The 16,874-nt window shown below is 46.8% G+C and overlaps 1 protein-coding gene across 8 annotated transcripts in view; it reads left to right on the top strand.

Moving 5' to 3' along the window:
* The window catches only part of SCN8A (sodium voltage-gated channel alpha subunit 8), a 113,121-nt gene that overhangs the window by 82,868 nt on the left and 13,379 nt on the right, over positions 1 to 16,874 (top strand). For 6 of the 8 annotated variants that reach the window (XM_065888070.1, XM_065888065.1, XM_065888064.1 and 3 more), the window contains 5 exons: positions 1,346 to 1,816; positions 2,352 to 2,469; positions 2,998 to 3,152; positions 6,021 to 6,194; positions 11,616 to 11,738. In XM_065888070.1, coding sequence (XP_065744142.1) covers positions 1,346 to 1,816; positions 2,352 to 2,469; positions 2,998 to 3,152; positions 6,021 to 6,194; positions 11,616 to 11,738 — 1,041 coding nt within the window. The remainder of the gene's footprint in view (positions 1 to 1,345; positions 1,817 to 2,351; positions 2,470 to 2,997; positions 3,153 to 6,020; positions 6,195 to 11,615; positions 11,739 to 16,874) is intronic. The other 2 variants (XM_065888067.1, XM_065888069.1) reach the window with 1 other exon arrangement.

Genomic DNA, 16,874 nt, shown 5'->3' with positions numbered 1-16,874 from the left:
CTTTCCATTTCTACAACCCATCTGTTAATTCTAAAAGTGTGAGGAAGACCACCTTCATCACAATCACCTGAGTCTCACTCATTAAAAGAGACGGAATCCCAGGCCTTACATCAGATCTACTGAATCAGAATCTTTCAGGTGAGGCCAAGGAAATGCTTGTTTTTAACAAGCATCCCACCCCAGGAGATTCTTCTGCATGCTAAGGTTTGAGGTTACTATAGCCTAATCCAGACCCTCATCAATTCATGCAAGCAACAGCCTCCTAATTCCTAGTCCCCCCCATGCCCCCCCCACCCCCGACCCTTGTACGTAGCTAGTAGGAATGACTTTCTCACATCTCTGTCATCATCTGTGACTCCTTTGCTCAAGGACCAGTAGTGAATCCAGTTAAATAAAATTCAGGCCTTTCAGCCTGGCCTTCAAAGCCTTCTGCAACTGACCCGCATTTTACCGACCATATCCCTTTGTAATTCTGCAAATGGCCGCAGTGATCCTGATACATATAGTTCATATATTGTTTCCGTTTCTCCCACTCTGCACATATGATTATCTCCACCGATATGCCTTACTCTTCTTCAGAAGTGTGACAAAGTAAGGGCCAAGTGTAAATCAAGAAGTGAACATCTCTCCCACTTTTCAAAAGTAAGTCTTAATAAAAATCATTCATTTAATGCCCAATGCGGTGAAATAGGGGGAAAGGCAACATAAATAAAGCTTGTTTCTGATGGCTTGACACTTCGATATATGATAGAACACAAAAGTCACCATGACTGTCTTGCTAGAGCTACTTAATTTTGATAAATGTTAGGAAAACAGAGAAAATTAATTCTTAAAATAGGGTGACATCAAATATATTTCAGTTCCACCTTCTAGATTTGTGGTATGAGAGGCTGGCTCTCCAAGCCTCCTTTTTTTCTAACCTGGGTCCTCCAGGACATCTGCTGCTCATGGACACATGGCATCTATGCATTCTTTGATCCTCCCCAATAACCCATGCCCACCTTTTTGTTTTTATTTTTGGGGAATTTTCTCCCAAAATGGATACAGCCTTTGCTTTCTCAGATTATAAGAAAAGCAGTGTGTTTTGAAGTACATATATATGTATATAACACTACAAAAGAACCAAGAAAAGGGGTACTAAACTCCTTGTATTACAACCAAAACCAAACCAAATGCCCACCTAGTGACATTTAAAACACTACGTGGGTCAAGTGAAACACAATAGAAACTCTTGAGTCTTTCACATAAGTCTGTGGGCTCCCAGTTTGCAACCCTAGTTTAGTGGATGCCTTTACCCAGTACCATTCTACATTCACTCTCCTTTTTCCTAATGCTCGTGGTACAGGTGCTGAACCTGTTTCTGGCCTTGCTCCTGAGCTCCTTCAGTGCTGACAACTTGGCAGCCACAGATGATGATGGGGAAATGAACAACCTACAGATCTCAGTTATCCGGATCAAGAAGGGCGTGGCCTGGACCAAGCTGAAAGTGCGCGCCTTCATGCAGGCCCACTTCAGGCAGCGCGAGGCCGACGAGGTGAAACCTCTGGATGAGCTGTACGAAAAGAAGGCCAACTGCATCGCCAACCACACTGGCGCCGACATCCACCGGAACGGTGACTTCCAGAAGAATGGCAATGGCACAACCAGCGGCATTGGCAGCAGCGTGGAGAAGTACATCATTGATGAGGACCACATGTCCTTCATCAACAATCCCAACCTGACCGTGAGAGTGCCCATCGCGGTAGGCGAGTCTGATTTTGAGAACCTCAACACCGAGGACGTTAGCAGCGAGTCGGATCCTGAAGGCAGCAAAGATGTAAGGTCCTAGCCTAGAAACCAGTCTTGATCCTATGTGAGAACAAACGGCTCTGTCAGCCCCAAGGCGTCGGTTCAGCTGTGGGTCTGGCAGAGAGATTCTGGAAGAGGCGACTCTCAACTTTGAGAACCAACCCTACCCACCCCGCATTGTTATCCTAGATGAGCTAGATTCCTGTGATGTTCCCAGATCTGTCTCCATTGCTTCTGGATCGTCTGGATCCAGAGGTTGGAGAAAACCGTCAAGTACTTCCCTGCCATTAATCTGTCTGAGCTGTATTACTGAAACCAGTCTGTAGCCCACCTTCTGCTTAGGGTAGATCACTGTCGTCTGTGAGGGGGCTTTAATGTTGTGCCCCATCCTGACAGAAGTTTTGAGGGCGCTGTGGTAGTCGTTTGCCTGTGAGGAACTGGATGATCATGGGTTTGTAACAAGAATTGTATCCGGTACATCATCTGTACCAAGGTAGCGCAGTCAGTGTAGAGCGGACGTGTTGCTGCAGTGTTGCTTCTCTCCCTTTTCCTTGTGTATCTAGAAACTGGATGACACTAGCTCCTCTGAAGGCAGCACCATTGATATCAAACCAGAAGTAGAAGAAGTCCCTGTGGAACAGCCTGAGGAATACTTGGATCCAGATGCCTGTTTCACAGAAGGTGAAAGGGGGCCAGGAGAGGGGATGGCGTGTAGCACTTGCACTGCTCACAGACACATCCCTGTCAGGGTCAGTGGTTGGCTGGGGAGGGGGACTCTGTGGCTGTCTTCACCCCGCCTCATCATTTTGAGGGAGGTTGATACTGTTTTCCCTATTTGAGTCTTAGCTCTCACAAGTTTTTACTCTCAGGCTTTTCTTTGTCCTTTTTTCTTGACGTCAGCCCCAGACTTCCATTAGAAAGGCCTCTCCTATCATGGCCGTGCCTGCCTCCTGACCACCCTTTTCTCCTCCCTCTCACTGCTTCTTTATAGGCCATCTTCCCAGCGCCAGAGGGCCTTGCCCTGGTAGCCTGGCAGCATGGCCTCAGCCCTGCCACCCTCTCCACTTCTGAGTCAGACCTTCTGATTCAGCCACTGGACTCCTGGCTGTGTGGTGGGGCAGCACCTGGTGGGGCCTGGGAGAAGGAGGAGAGGGCACATCTGGGCGGGGCACGTCCCACAGTCTGACCTGCCTCTCCCGCTGGTGCCAGGTTGTGTCCAGAGATTCACGTGCTGCCAGGTCAACATTGAGGAGGGGCTGGGCAAGTCCTGGTGGATCCTGCGGAAAACCTGCTTCCTCATTGTGGAGCACAATTGGTTTGAGACCTTCATCATCTTCATGATTCTGCTCAGCAGTGGCGCCCTGGTGAGGTCCGGGGGAGAGAACCGTGGGGGATTGGCCGGGGAAGGGGTAGAGCAGGAGGGACTGCATGGGCCCAAGCCCGGTCTCTCTGAGAACACGGCTTGACTGTAGACCCACGAATAATGATCTACTGAAGTGCTTCGAGCTGGTGTTTTGAGCCTTCGGGATTAGAATTCAGACTTGTCCAAATCTTCATCTGAGGTTCAGCACGATCCCTCTGAAGCCTAGGAGCCCCTTTTCATCAGGTAGAGAGTACAGATTACCAAGTATCTTCACTGCTTAGTTTGCGCCATTCAAAACGACTTCCTAAGATGAGCTTCCCTTTCTCGCCTAATACCCTGAGTCACTAGTTCTTGACTTTTCAGTTGCCCAAGGTAGGAGGGAGGTGGTACCCCTCCACCCCCTCTCCCGTCATACGCTGCTGGACTTGGAGAACCCACGGCCTTAGCAGATATTAAGAGTCAGATCTCTGATACGAAGGTCATATTCACGTGGTTGTACCTGCTTCTCATTAGTCAGTGAGGCACACAGGGCACTGAACACACAGGTTCCTCCCCTACTAGGACTGATTATCTTGGTGTTTACTTTCATTTTTTAGCAGGATTATTAACTGAGGAGATGTGCACAGGGTCTGCTGTGAGGGAGCTGCTTCCTAGTTGAGTAGATCCGAAGACAGCAGGGACTAGAGACACAACACATTTTCCTTCTTTTAATTAAGGGAAAAGTAAAGAATGCTGGATTTTGAAATGCTTTTAAAGAAGGTGGGCACATTCATGTAGGTGCGGAATTAGAGCCTAATCTGGAAGCAAAAAATAACAAGAGAGAAGCCCCAAATTTAGTGTTAAAGATCCCCCAGTGACTTGAGAAGTTTCTCTGACTTGTGAGGTAGGAGAATAGGAGAAGCCGAGACAGGAAGTGACATGTGGTGAAGAAGAGCCCAAGCGTGAAGACGACGGTGAACGGTGGGGAGTTGGGGCGGGGGGTGGTGAGCAATGCAGGAAAGCGTCAGGACTAGGGCAGGAGGCAAAGAAAGCCTCCATCCCTAGTGAAGGGGAGCCAGACCATCCTGCCTGCCCCCGGGCCGTGTATTGCACCAACAGGCATCCTGAGGCCTGGGGAGGCCCCAAGATGACAGTGCAGGCCCTGCCCTTGAGAAAGGATCAGACTCAGGCCAGGGGTTGAGGAAGGTCTTTTATTACCGTTGTCATCATTACTCTTCAAATCTAGTAAATGAAAACCCAAAATAAGAGAGGACATGCCTCACCCTTTGATTCTTCTCTTCCCCCGTCTCTACGCGAAAGAGTAGAAGCAGCAGTGAAACAATAGTATTGAACCTTCTTTACTGCTACCTGTGACAGTCTTTATTGATCAAAGGTGAATAAAACGGGGGAGACCGGGCTCAGGACGTGAAGGCCCTGTGCAGTAGTAGCATGAGACTCCAGTCAAGTGAAGCCACAGCTAAAATGTCCAAGAAAAGACTAGAATGTGATTGTGAGGAGATCTCAGAGGGGGACCAGAGCCCCCAGTGACAGGATGAACAGTCTCAGACAGCTCACACGTGTTGGCTTCTAGGATGGATCTCTACAGGTGGAGCTAAGGGGAAACGTGACAGGGAAGCTATAGCTTTTCCACTGAGTGGAGGGGATTGATTTGTACCAGACCCTGAGGACTGTGGACCCATGATTTCTGTCCCCACTGCCCAGCAGTGAACCTGGATGTCCGTGTGCCTCCATTTTGGAAGGAGAGTCTGCGGGCAGCCTGCCTCTGTCCTTCCTTCTGGGACTGTTCAGAGTAGGCTCCTCCACCGCAGGGCACAGGACCTTTTGTCCACCTCCAGGTTTTTTTTTTTCCCCATGCTTCAGGGATTCCCTCCCCCCAGCACAGAGCTTCTGCAGTCCACCTTCCTGCATGCACGAGTGCTCAGACCTTCACATGACAGAGGCTCATCCCCTCATTTGGGAGTTCCAGAGAAAGAAAGGAGTGTTGAGATTCTCTTCACCTGGTGTCTTCCAGTCCTGTAACTCTCCACCTGTGTCTGTGGTGTCAGGGGCTGAACGGAGAAAAATTGGACCCCTCATCTACTGCTGGTGGGAATGTAGACTGGTCCGGCCTCTTTGGAAAGCATTTTGACAATTCCTCAAAAAAATTAAACTTGAGTTACCAATGACCCAGCCACTCCACTCCTAGGTATATACCCAAGGGGAATAAAAACATGTCCACATGAAAACTTGTACACAGATGTTCATAGCAGCATTATTCACAATAGCCAAAGAGTAAAAACAGCACATATGTCCATCAACTGATGAAGGGTAATCAAAATGTTGGTATAGCTGTAACTAGAACATTATTCATCGATAAAAAGAAAAATGAAGTGCTGAGGGGTGCTGCCATATGGACGAACTTCGAAAACATTATTTTAAGTTAAAGAAGCCAGTCGCCAAGGACCGCATATTATATGATTCCATTTATACGAAATGTCCAGAAGGATTAGACCTGTGGAGATAGAAGATAGATGAGTGGTTGCCAGGACTAGAGGGAGATTGGGAGACTAGAGGGTGACAGCTAGACGTGTGGGGTTTCTTTGGGGGGTAATGAAAATATTCTCAAATTGTGGTGATGGATGTACGACTCTGAATTGTATTAATAGCTATTGCATTGTACACTTTAAATAGCTGAATTGTGAGGTATGTGAATTACATCTCAAGAACGCTTTTTTAAAGAGAAGAGCCACGTGTAGCAGGGGATAGAGAGAGAGAGAGACAGGGAGCTGATGACGGGCCGCCGCAGGTGGGAGGGCTGCGGAGGGGGGCAGTACCTCCGTGTTGCTCGTTTCCCTTTAGGCACTATAGGCAGCTGCTACCTCTCTTCCAGGCCTTCGAGGACATCTACATTGAGCAGAGGAAGACCATTCGTACCATCCTGGAGTACGCTGACAAAGTCTTCACCTATATCTTCATCCTGGAGATGTTGCTCAAGTGGATAGCCTATGGCTTCGTCAAGTTCTTCACCAATGCCTGGTGCTGGCTGGACTTCCTCATCGTGGCTGTACGTGTCCTGCTTTCTATTTCCCACCCATGCCAACAGGAAAGCAAAAACAGGGACTGTCCTTCCTCTAACGGCTGGAGTTGCCTGGGGCCCAGGGTGTAGGACAAGAGGTAGATAGAGCACTACAGCTCCTTCTGGAGCACTCAGATCGTAACTTTGGAAAGGGACTCTGAAGTCCTGCATTTGCTCCAGGGACTAACTCAGCAGCTCTTTACTCTGGTGGTTTGGCCTAGAAGTTTCAGAGGTTAGGACTGGGCAGAATCATTGGTGTCAGAGCCTTGTTATTAGGCTGGGAGCAGGAGGATTGTGTCCCCAGGCCAGTGTGATGTCCTCCTCCTGCCGCCAGGAGAGGGCTTTAGAGGACGAGGTGGGTGCTGCTGGGACGGAGGTGGTGGTGGGATCTAAGTAGACTCTCCTGCCGACCGTCCCCGGGGACACTCCCATCCACCTCAAGTCTTCATACTAGACTCATCTGAACAAGTCAGACTGTCAGGGCGAGGAGGAGTCACCCCGAAACAAAGCCCCCCCTCTTCCCACACGTCGCATTTCCACAGAGGTGATCAAACTCTTAAGAAATCCTTTTTCCTCCAGGTTTTGAGACCATCTCCACAGCTCAGCGGCCTTCGCCTGCCATGTTATTTTTCAGGGGGGAAGCTGCATCACCTGACACTATTTCTCACCCCACCACGACGACTTGTTCCTTATTGGCTTGTCTAACCATGATGAGTGTTTCTTATTCTGTCTAATCACTAAAGCTTTTTTTCTTTCAGCCAAATCAGCATTTGAATGGGAGTGAATGGGAATTTCAGGAGCAGGGCCCATGGAAACTTCACTTCCTTCTGAGGGCTGAGAAGTGCCAAGAAAGTGGAGTGCTTGGCGGCTGGGTTGATACATTTAGAATATGGGTTTCATTGGCTATACGGTGAACTACGTGTAGAGTGCCTCCGGGATCTAGCATAGAGCAGCAGGGAAGTAACAGGCACCTGGCGTTCTGCTCTGTTAATGCACTCCTTTCCCAACACAGCCTCTGCAACTTCCATGGTTTAATGACTCCTTCCAAGAGCTGTCACTATGCTCCTATCTACATTCCCCATTTCAAAAAGCAAGCCTTTGGGAAGATCCCTAAATGAAGTGAGGGGGTCACTGTCTGCCATCCGAGTGAACCGGAGAGGTATCGCCCCAGAGTTGCCAGCAAGAGAGCCTCCTAGCCAGAGGTTTCAGCAACCTTGGATGGAAGGGACTCTACCTCTCACAGATGGAAAGCTCGAGTTCTAGGAGCTAAGGAATGGGCTTGGGATAAGGCCCAGAGTACTAAAGTGACACTGGGCCAGCTTGCTTTCTACAGAACAGGGGAAGTGCTCTGGAGTCTTCATTTCACTGTAACTCCTCAGGACCACTTAGAATCAGGTGGGACACCCGTGGGAATCCTAGAAGCCCCTCATCTTCTGGACCTTCCAAGGACTCGGATAGATACGTCCACTGCCACACTTCCAACAGCCCTAGGAAAGCTGTGATTCAGAAACAGCTCTTCCCTACCATGACCTGCCTCCTGTTCGCCCTAACCTCTACTACTCTATTGCTCTTCTCTCTGGGGTGGGCAACCCCAGAATTTGTGAGTATCGATCAAGTATCCCACATTCCTCTGGTACCCAAATAAGCTGCTAAAAGCATTAACGATTCTGCATGTCACCATTTATTTATTTAGCAACTATTTTTAGTACTTTTTATACTAGGTGGCAGGGAAACAAAAAACATGAGAAAGGCATGTAGCCAACTGACAATAATCCTTAAATCCCCCTAGCTTTGGGGAGTTGCTGGATTCTTACATTGCCGTGAGACCTGACACTGACTCCTGAGAATACCTCTGGACCAGTGACTAGTAGACAGACATAAAGGAAATGCCATTCTCCGTGTGGAATTGTCCCAGAAGCCATAGGGAGTCACGCGACAGGCAGGCATAGTCCCGGCCCCTGGGAAGCTCACACTGGCTTGCAGGGCCACTCTGACCTGATTCCAGGCTGTGGAAATCCAGCATCCCAGGAACAGAGCTTTCCCAGGACCTTCCTTCTGTTTTCTCTGGGACAGAGCAGTGCATCTGTTCTTCATGTCTCATGTCTACGGAGCGTCCGCAACACAAAGCCTCCTGCCAGGTATTGTGGGGGGATACAGAGAGCGGAAGACAAGGTCACTTCTCTCAAAGGACTGCAAAGATGCGACACGTACACAAGTAACCAGTGTGAAGCAGAGTATGCTGGGGGCGGGGGGAGCCCCGGTCCATACCGTGGTTGCACCGTTGGCCACTTTTGAGTTGTGGGCGGAGAATAAGGCTTAGGCTGACACCTGGACATGTGGAACTGTCAGTTTTTGCTGTCCTTTTGGACAAAGTGTCTAGTGCCTTTGGCATTTTAGAACATCCAGCAGGTGTAAATTTTAGGTCCTCATTTTGGAGCATCTCTGAGACCCTCTTCCTCCCATTTCATCCACCGGTGACTTGATATCTGAATCTGTTACTCATCACCATGTTTGTTTCCCTAATGGATTTTCATTCTTCCTTGTTGCCCTTTATAGCTGCTCAGAGCACTTTTTAGGATCACGGGGATGATCTAGACAACTTCCAAGGTTAACTCGCTGTGTTTATAAGCCAGGTGAATTCCCAAACAGAGACAACGTTTTCTTTTGCCCAGGTCCTTGGCTGCACTGGAGATCTTGTCCTGGAAAAGAATTTTGTCATCTTTTCCCAGGGAAATTTACCACATCAGATCCGGAGATTAGCCAGCATATCGGTTCCAGGGATGGGAACTTGCGGAGACCATTCACCTCATCCTGAATTCAGACTGCTGAAACCATTCTCCATTTGAAAATGTTCACATCATTTTGAAAAAGCCACCCAGTGTCTCTCCCTTTTTTTCAATGCCTGAAGCCACAGATACCCTGGATTTTGACTTCCCCTCAACTCCTTTTTTTTTTTTTTCAGGTTTGATTCTTTCCTTAATTCTAAACAATGTTCTGATTATGTCCAGTGAGAGTTTAACATGGAGACTCAGCAGATGATAAAATTGCCCCTAACTGTTGAGGAATAACCCAGATAGGATGCTCGCTGATCCTGTCTTGGGTGATCTCGGCCAGATTGATGAGTTGAGCGGCAGACTCTCTCTCAGTACCCCTTAGAGCCAGCCTCTGAATTGGCATCTGTACCTCCTCCACCCTTCCCCTCACTTTAGGTAGGCCTATTTGTTATCAGACAAATTACACACCGCCCCCCACCCCGAGAAGAACTTGGGTTGTCTTGTCTTGTATGAAACTTAGTTTTTTGCAGTCTTTACCTGGCATAGTTTCACAGGATGAAGTTGACTCAGGTGTTTTGAACTCGTGTATTTGGTTGAGGTAACTTACCTTCAGATGTACCTATAGATTCTTGGGGGTTAAGAGTTGGCTGCACTTGACGATAGTAGGCAAAAGACACCTCCATGGAGAGTCTTCCTGTTAATGGTGGATGGAGGGGAAATGGTTGGTTGGTACTACTGTGTTCTAGATAAGGATTTGGAGGCCCTGTTTTGAACAGAAATTGACCTCTGAGCCACCTACCCTTCAAAGAGCATGAGTGGCAGCATTTAATTCCAGATTTGCTTCGGATACAGCCCAGGACTCTAGAGGAGAGACCTGCACTAATGGGTTACGAGGACAGGCATAGTTGAAGGTTCACAACCCTTTGAAAAACTGAAACCTTTGAGCCTGCTCATCCATGACCCTCACTAGGGTCATTGACCTGCTACTTCTACCCCTGCTGCTTAGTTATAAATATCTTCATTTAAAGCAACTTTTTTTTTTTTTTACAGTTCAGAGATACAGAATCAAAGAAGTAAATCCCTCAGCTAGAGAGAAAAAGCAACAAATGAAACTGAGTTATGGATTGCTGCTTTAAAATGCCAGTTTAGGCCAAGCCGATCTGTAATCACCACTTCCCAGTAGAGGGAATTTAAGAATTGTTGATGGAAACATCTTAACCGATCCCAGAATTTGTGGTGCAATATAAAGGAAAGACTGCTCTAAGAAAGCCAGGAGCCCAAACATTCTAACTAAAGGTATCTCAGGTCTGGTGCCCCCTGAAGAGCTACATCTCTCTCCGGTTAGGTCCAGGCAGCCCTAGGTATAGTTAAGGGTTGGCGTGGTTCTGAGACCTCTGGCAGAATGAGGTGAGCTTGCCAGTGGAAGAGCAGGAAAGAATTTGACCGTGACTCTAGGCCCGGAGACCAGACCGCTTCTCCCCAGCATGGCAACATATTCAACTCCAAATTGTTCAGATACCGTAATCCTCTATTGAGATTTTGTCATCCAACCTTCCAGTGAGGGAGGTGACTTATCCATGGGAGAAGGAGCTCTGGCCTGGGAATCAGGCATCTGAGCCTTTAATCCTGGCTCCAGAACTGCCAGTGTGACACCGGGCAAATTCTTGTGTATGGGTCTCAATTTTCCTCATCTATAAATAAAGAATTATTCCAAGAACCCTTCCAGCTGTTATTCTGATGATGAGAGTAATAGAAGATTGTCCTGGAAAGGACAGACCTGAGGCCAGTTCTTTTGGGGCTGTTCTGGAGAGAAAGAATGGGGATTATAAGGGAAAATACGGATTCAGTTGTCCAGACCCACCCAAGCTCTCGTGGCCATGAAGGAGTCATGGTTATAGTTAAAAGATGGAAGGATTGTTGCGGTTCAAAGTGAGAGAATCACTTAAGTGAGTTCCCATGGAGCCAAACCTCCACCAAGAAGTTTCTTCTTTTGGTCCTTTTCTTACTGGGAACTGCAAAGTCAGCTGTGGTACTTATTGAATATGTTTCCTTGTTGATGTAGTAACGCATCCAATTCTCAAATGGTTTCTTGTCAACCAGGAGTAAGAGAGCTTGTCCCTGTTGGAAATCCATGGTGAATGAGCTGAGGAGGGGGCAGCCTGTGTGGAGTGTGTGTATTTATCTGTATTCTTTTCCATAGGTACCATTAAGTTTGTCTGGCTTAATTTAATGGGAACTTCGGGGACCTGCAGAGACTGTAAAGGGCGAGGGTAAGGTTTTTGTCATCTGTTCAGGCTCCTCTCCTTCCAATGGAACTTCCTCATCCTCCCTCCCCCTTCAGCCTCTTCCCTTTGCCAACTTGTATGTCTGTTCTACTGCCCTCTCTCCGCGTTCTCTTCCCTTTGTGTTTTTTCTTCTGCCTCTCAACCACCTTTCCTTCCAGGTCGTTTGAGTCCAAGTTGAAGTAGGCAGCTGGTGTTACCCACTTCCTCTTCCTGGGGGGGCGGGGCCCAACCTGTATAATCAGTGCTAGGGGCTTTATTCTAACACTCTGGAACCTCTGTTTTCTTTTTCTTGTTTTTTTTTCTTTTGTTTCCTTTTTTTGTTTTTGTTTTTCTCTTCTGTTTCCGTGTAGGTCTCTTTAGTCAGCCTTATAGCTAATGCCCTGGGCTACTCGGAACTAGGTGCCATAAAGTCCCTTAGGACCCTAAGAGCTTTGAGACCCTTAAGAGCCTTATCACGATTTGAAGGGATGAGGGTAAGATACTAAGAGCAGCTGATCCTTCTGCATGCCAGTGGAAGCTGTCTAAGCATGCTAGAACTGATCACGTGGTGGAAAGATCATTCACACACGAACTCTGGATGCAGCTGCTGATTTGATCCTCCACTCTTTCTCCCCCGCACCTGCCCCAAGGGCAGTCGCGTTTAGCTGCCTCATCACATTAATACTGGCCCCACCCCCAACGACATGCCATCGCAGAACATGTTAACGTTGGCTATTCTCATCTGGCCTGGCTTATCTGTAGCACTTTGGGGCGGCTTTCTGGGCTGTTGATTTAATAGGGAGAATCACCAGGTGCAAAGAAGGGGAATTGTCACCCACAGACCCACTGAAAAGCAGAGGCCGCAGGCAGGGAGAGTGCAGTGTAGGGGCGTCAGCCAGGTGAGGACTGCGGCCTTGGAGTCACTGCGAAAGCGGCCGAGAAGGGGCTTGAAGACGGGATGGCAGGCCTGGAACTGGGGACGGAGCAGAATTTGGCATGGCCCTGGGAAAAGAAATGCTTTTCTTTCTGTTCTGATTCCTCTTATTGCACCTTGTTGTTCTCAGCCCAGTCCCATAAGGACTGGCAGCCTCTGTCTGATAGCAAAGCTTTCCTCCTCACCCCCTACCCCTCTGCCCACGCTATATGGTCCCCTGTCCTGACACTGTCAAAATAACAGCCAGGTACGATGCTAGGTGACTATCAGCTAGTTCTCCTGAAATTTCTCAACACCTGCTATTCCTGCTTTGGCGATAGCTCCACCCAAATCCAAACAGTGCAGGGTGCTGTCACCCTGCCAACTATAGAAATAAGGCTCCCTCTTTTGGTGCCTTTTTGCTGTCTCTCTTGGTTTAAAAAAATTGTGTGTGTGTGCACGTGTGCGTGCGCGAGCATGCACACACCCACACAGACACACAGACACGCAAGTCCGTGAAATCAAATGGACCGCTGGCTTTTGGTGGTAATGGTCGTCCTCTGGTAATCAGAGAGGTCTGTTATACTCAACGAGACCAAGAAAACTCATTTTAATTCGGATGTTGAATACATGCAGGAGAGCAAACCAGAGGCTACGTTTTTAAACGTGCAGCTATCAGAATGTAGGAATAAAAGTTAAACTGTTGTGGTAGTTAAACTGAGTGTGGTAGTTCACTGCTCAGAGAAACGAGGTACCGGGACAGTGTTGCTTCGTTCAGTCCTCATCCGTGGGTTCCTGGCCACTGTTTCGTGAAGCCACCCACATCTGTACAGGAAGACGAAAATTTCGCTGGGACTTGGGAATTTTATTATTTTAGTTTATCCAGACAAACGCTTTCTGCAAGAAGTGTGCATTTCTCCTGTAGCACAGTCACAGTTTGGTTTACTAAATAGAAGCTTTATGCAACCCACCTGAAACCATCTGCAGGAAGGTCAGTTCCACAGCAGCATAAATTTATTTTAATTTAAGAAACAAAACTTGGGATTCTAAATCTTTCTCCCACAGGTAAGAGAGGTTTCAGAATGTGTGCAATCAGGTCGTTGTTATGCTCGAGCTAAATGTAAGGGGAAGTATATTGCACAGGGCTCAGTGTTTTAGGGGGCCATGGTGTCACTGAAAACAGGATTTAAATGCTCTTCCCTCCTCTCCCACCTTCCCACTTTTTTTTTTTTTTTTGTCCGTACGTGGGCCTCTCACTACCGCGGCCTCTCCCGTTGCGGAGCACAGGCTCCGGACGCGCAGGCTCAGTGGCCATGGCTCACGGGCCCAGCTGCTCCGCGGCATGTGGGATCTTCCCGGACCGGGGCACGAACCCGTGTTCCCTGCATCGGCAGGCGGACTCTCAACCACTGCACCACCAGGGAAGCCCACCTTCCCACTTTTTTCAGAAAGGGTTAGTTAAAATTTTTAAATAAGTCCTACTAGTTTTGTTATAAAGTTGATCATCCGTTTTGGTGACTGAAAACCGAAGATAATAATTGCAAGATTGTACCTAAACTCAGTAGCCTGTGATCCTCCACATGCCCCAGGAGGGGTCCTGGAACTCCTAAAAGGAGACTGGTAGTACCCAAAGAAAGCCCAAAAAAAGATGCCCAACTGACACTGCTACTGACTTTCTCCATCTGGGTGCCCATTACTGCCAGTCCCAACCTGTGGCAGAGGCAGTCCTCCCTGACCAGCTGCCACCAGTTGGCTCACGAGGGAATTACGTGAATTGTCTGAACACAGGAGTGCTTCTGGTGGCCACACCTCTTCCCTTTAGCTCCTCCTTCTTTCCTCACCTTTCCGGGACTCGCAGTTTCCATTCCCTCAACACTTTTACTTGTCAACTTTCAAGTAGTTGAGGAGCCCAGAGGTCTGGAATGGGTGACCAGAAGAGCAGACACTTTTATTTGAAAAGCATTAGTAAAGGTTTTCTCAAATGAGATAATAAGGGCAGGAACAAGTCTGAACCCAAAGCCGGGCTTTCAAACAGTAAACATTCAGTAAGGAAAACCATGGTAAAGGATGTCACCTCCTTTGGTTGGCTCCAGTCAGCGACAGCACGGCCACTTCTGGTTGGGCCGGAGGTGAAAACTCAGGACCCATTCCTTTCCTGCAGTTCCCCAGCCCTTCTGTGCAAGAAGGGAGGAGTGAATTTGCCCCAACAATGAACAGAATTAGGGACCTACGTTTTCCTTGAACGTTACTCTTCTGCAGGGCTGTGTTTTTCATTTCTTGGTTTGGGTCCTTGTGTGTGCCAACACTTGCATAATCTTAAGAGATTATCCCCTTAGAAAATTTTAAACAAGACATCTTTACAAACTGAATACCATCGATGCAGATGGGCTCAACTGTCACTGTGCTGCTCCGGTGAGAGGTTCAGACCTTCGCTTGAGAGGGAACGTAAGGCCCTAGCCTGTCCTGGGACACTGGCTTCAGTCTCTTCCTCAAACCAAAGAGCAGAACACTGAAACACTCATGCTGTCGGCAAAGGAATGCTGAACGTAGTTCTTTGCTTTTCTCTCCTCCATAGTAATCTTCATTTAAGGATTTTGCTGTGCTGTTAAATTTTTGAGGGTACAGAATAGTAATGCTGTGAAACATGCATGCATTTTTGTTGATTGTCAGTATATAGTTGTCCGTTAAAGCCATGTTCCCTCTGCCAGATATTAAAAGCTATTTGACAGATTTTATAGTATTTAATGAGCAATAACGTTCTAGGCGTTACAGAGAAGACAAAAATGCGGAAAGAATTAGTACCCATTGGAATTTTCTCATCAAATGAGATTTCTCTCAACTGCTAAATATAAACTTCCATTGCAAAAAGTAACTCTATAGGTTGCTAGCTTTGAGTAATATTTCTATACCTAACTTTTAACAATAATGAATTTCATCATAATTAAAGGTGACACGGAATAACTTGAGTTATTAGGGAGCAGAAGGGGAGATCCACTTTATTATGTAACTATCCATGGAAACTTAAATTATCATTTATATATATGTCTATAGTGTAAGAGTTCAAAATAAGAAAGCATGGTTTCTTGCTCTTTGGTTGCTGAGAATATTAGCTAATGTTCACAACAAGGAAGAGTTATTAGTAAATTTCATCAGCTGTTTTCTGTTTTATTCATGAAGTGAAGCTAAGAAGTTTTTCTTTTGGTTATAATGAAAGTACATTTCATTATAAGTGAAAGTGCATTTACATCTCAGAAGTACATTGGATTTTATAGGATTTTTATGTCACATATATCAGAGAACGAGGCCCAGTCAATACTTCTGTGTACTGATTCCTTTGAGCATATCTACGAGTTTAAAAGTACAAAGAGATTTCTTAGTCAATTAGCTAATTATTCTTCCCTGCTGGAAATATTACCCCATATTTAACTGTAACACACAGACACTATGTAGGACAGGTTAGACTAGGTTAAGGTAGTCAGAAGAATTCCTAGAGGAGGTATACTCTGAACTGATACAGAAAGCAAGATTTCTAGGTTTCAAATCTTCTGGGGCCAACTTCTGTATTGCATACTTGTGACGGTCTAATAGAAGGTCACGCTCTCTCACCTGAGCGCTGCTGCAAAATGCTGTCACATAGACTTGAGCTTTTGAAACTTTACATAACCTACTCCCTTAACTTGTGAGAAATAAATTATCCCATTTGTGGGTCATCTTCCTTTTGCCTATTCTTTTGCACATTTCGTTGCCTGGAAGTACTCCCACCAAAGGGTAGGCAACTGTAGAAAGAGGAGGTAAAATTCGTATCTGATCACCTGACAAATTTGGTAACATAGATTAATAATACGAATATCATTCTCCACAGTAACATTGGGGAGTTCCCAGATTTCAGGTATTCTGGCTTTCCTTGCTCAAAGTAACGAACAATGGAAGTATAATTATTTTATACCAATGACAGAGCTATTACATCTAGAAGAGATTTCTTGGTCTACGAATTAAGAAATAACTACCTCTCAATCTAAAGGCCTTCATACATGAATTGGAGAAACACAAAACTAATATTTTAATCTGAGGGAGAGTGACTCCTTAGCAGAATATCGTTGCCTTTTTTATATAGGACAGAACAGACAGCTCTTCTCAGCCACGTGTTCCGATGAGTGACATTACAATCTAAGGCCAAAACAGAAGATGAGGAAAACCTGGTCCCAAATCGGGCTCAAATTAGAGCCCAGAGCCGCCCCCTGGTGTTCCTTCTACAGCACGGCCCTTTAGGCCGTTTCCATGCCGTGCTAGTTGGCAGCGTGTCCTCTCTCTTCCCTGCACTGAAAAGCGGATGGAGGAGGGTGGTGATGCTTGCCACCTCCTCCTAACAAAACATTAGGAGACTTTGTTTTTTAACTCCACTTATCCTCCTAGGATACTAGAAAAAGGAAGAAACATGCTTCCCATTTTAGGGTCACCTTTCTGGGCCTCAGCAGTCCCGCTAAAGACCACAGCCAGTGAGAATCAGGGAAGAAATGAACACCAGCTTTGCCTTCTGCCCCACCACCTGAAATGCTATTTTTGTAAAGCACTTTGAACTCCTCTGGTGAAAACTGCTGCCGCAGTGGAAGTGTTGTCTAGCTATTCTCATCTACAGTGTGAAGTAAAATCAAAGATAAAAACAACACAGAAACTTTAATTCCTGAGGGAGCTCCTTTCCCTTGGCTTTTTTTCACTC

The sequence above is a fragment of the Phocoena phocoena genome, chromosome 11, assembly GCF_963924675.1.
Source record: "Phocoena phocoena chromosome 11, mPhoPho1.1, whole genome shotgun sequence".
Classification (NCBI taxonomy): Eukaryota; Metazoa; Chordata; class Mammalia; order Artiodactyla; family Phocoenidae; genus Phocoena; species Phocoena phocoena.
This window is presented reverse-complemented; position numbering and strand designations above follow the sequence as displayed.